A 1,510-nucleotide genomic window follows, 5' to 3' on the forward strand; every position below is an offset into this window, starting at 1 on the left:
TATAGTAGTCTAAGTTGAGTATGAGCCAACAGTGTGCTCTTGTTACAAAAAAAATCCCAGTGGCATACTGGGTTATATCTACCAGAGTATCACTTGCAATTCAAGAGAAGCAATTCTTCTGCTCTATTCAGCACTGGTGAGGCCTCCTCTGGAGTATACAAAGGATGTGGACAGTTTGGAAAGAGTCTGGTGCAGAGCAAAAAACAAATATTAGATGCCTCAGAAACATGGCACACAAGGAAAGGTTGAAGGAATTAGGGGTAAGGAGCTAAATCAGCCTTTCTTATTTGCACTTCTCTCATATTTCTAAATCAGAAACATCATAATAGGCCATATTATATTTAAATGTGTAAAGAGATTATTTTACTCTTAGCATAGTCACAAAATATGAAGGGGAAACAACATAGTAGGTTACAGAAAAGATTAGTCACTTGTGGACAAGAATATTCGATTTTATATTAGCTAAAATCAAAATTTACTTGGAGGGCACACTTACACATCAAGTTAAAAGGGATCTTTCTTCCAAGATATATTACATACATGTAAAACCACCCAAACAGAAATCATCCTCATATTTTCTGGTATGGCCATTGCCATACAGATCGCTGAGCCAAGTAGATCACTAGTCTGATTAAATGTAGTGTGGTAATTTTGTAGATTCTATGTTTCATATAATAAAATTGGACTCCTGTTTTATTTTCAAGGTAAGGCTTGGTGTACCAGGTACTGAAAAAGTAGAATTTTAATACTATGAATATTTAATTTGCCATTTTACACAGGTGCCTGGAATACTTATTAAGAAACGATGCAAATCCAGGGATTCGAGACAAACAAGGATATAATGCAGTTCATTATTCTGCTGCTTATGGTCATCGCTTATGTCTTGAATTGGTAAGAAAATATTATGGAATTAAAGTTATCAGCCACTGTTGAAGAGGAAGACGATGCAGTGGTTAGGATGCTAACTGAGATCTTAAGACTTAGGTTTGATTCCCTCGTCTGGCAAGATCTTCCACATATCTTGGACAACTTGGGTTGAGATGTACAAATGTGTTTAGCAGCTGGACTCCCGTTTGAGTGCCTAACGCCCAGTGAAATCAATAGGACTTAGGTGCTTTAATACCTTTGTGCATTTGGCCTTTAGTTTCTCTGGCCATGGAGAGTCATGGATTTGGAGTGCTCTGAAATCTGGAGGGATTCAAATTTTGCACACTTCAGCACTGTGCAAATGTCCAGCATGCAGGGCCACTTCAAAAGAGCTGCAAAGGCATGCAGCAGCACTGCTTTTCAGACCTCACTGTTTGTATCACTGTCTGTCCATGGTCTCTGCATCTCAGTACCCCCCTGGAGCTCTGCATGTAAGTTTCCATACTTGCCTATAAAATGCAGAGCTACAAAGTTTCTGTTGAAACAGGAATATTTTTGTGGCAGATCCACCGTTTTTGTAACACTGCAAACCACCTGAATGTGCCAACACTCACTTTTTGTAGCACTTTGGGCTGCTTAGATG

General features: G+C 38.9%; 1 protein-coding gene across 3 annotated transcripts in view; it reads left to right on the forward strand.

Annotated features, from left to right (window-relative positions):
* Positions 1 to 1,510, forward strand: part of ANKRD28 (ankyrin repeat domain 28) — a 162,706-nt gene that overhangs the window by 134,699 nt on the left and 26,497 nt on the right. For all 3 annotated transcript variants that reach the window (XM_014517957.2, XM_025198934.1, XM_006019583.3), the window contains exon 15: positions 780 to 891. In XM_014517957.2, the coding sequence (XP_014373443.1) occupies positions 780 to 891 (112 nt within the window). The remainder of the gene's footprint in view (positions 1 to 779; positions 892 to 1,510) is intronic.

Source organism: Alligator sinensis, unplaced genomic scaffold (genome assembly GCF_000455745.1).
Source record: "Alligator sinensis unplaced genomic scaffold, ASM45574v1 scaffold29_1, whole genome shotgun sequence".
In the NCBI taxonomy this organism is placed as follows: domain Eukaryota; kingdom Metazoa; phylum Chordata; order Crocodylia; family Alligatoridae; genus Alligator; species Alligator sinensis.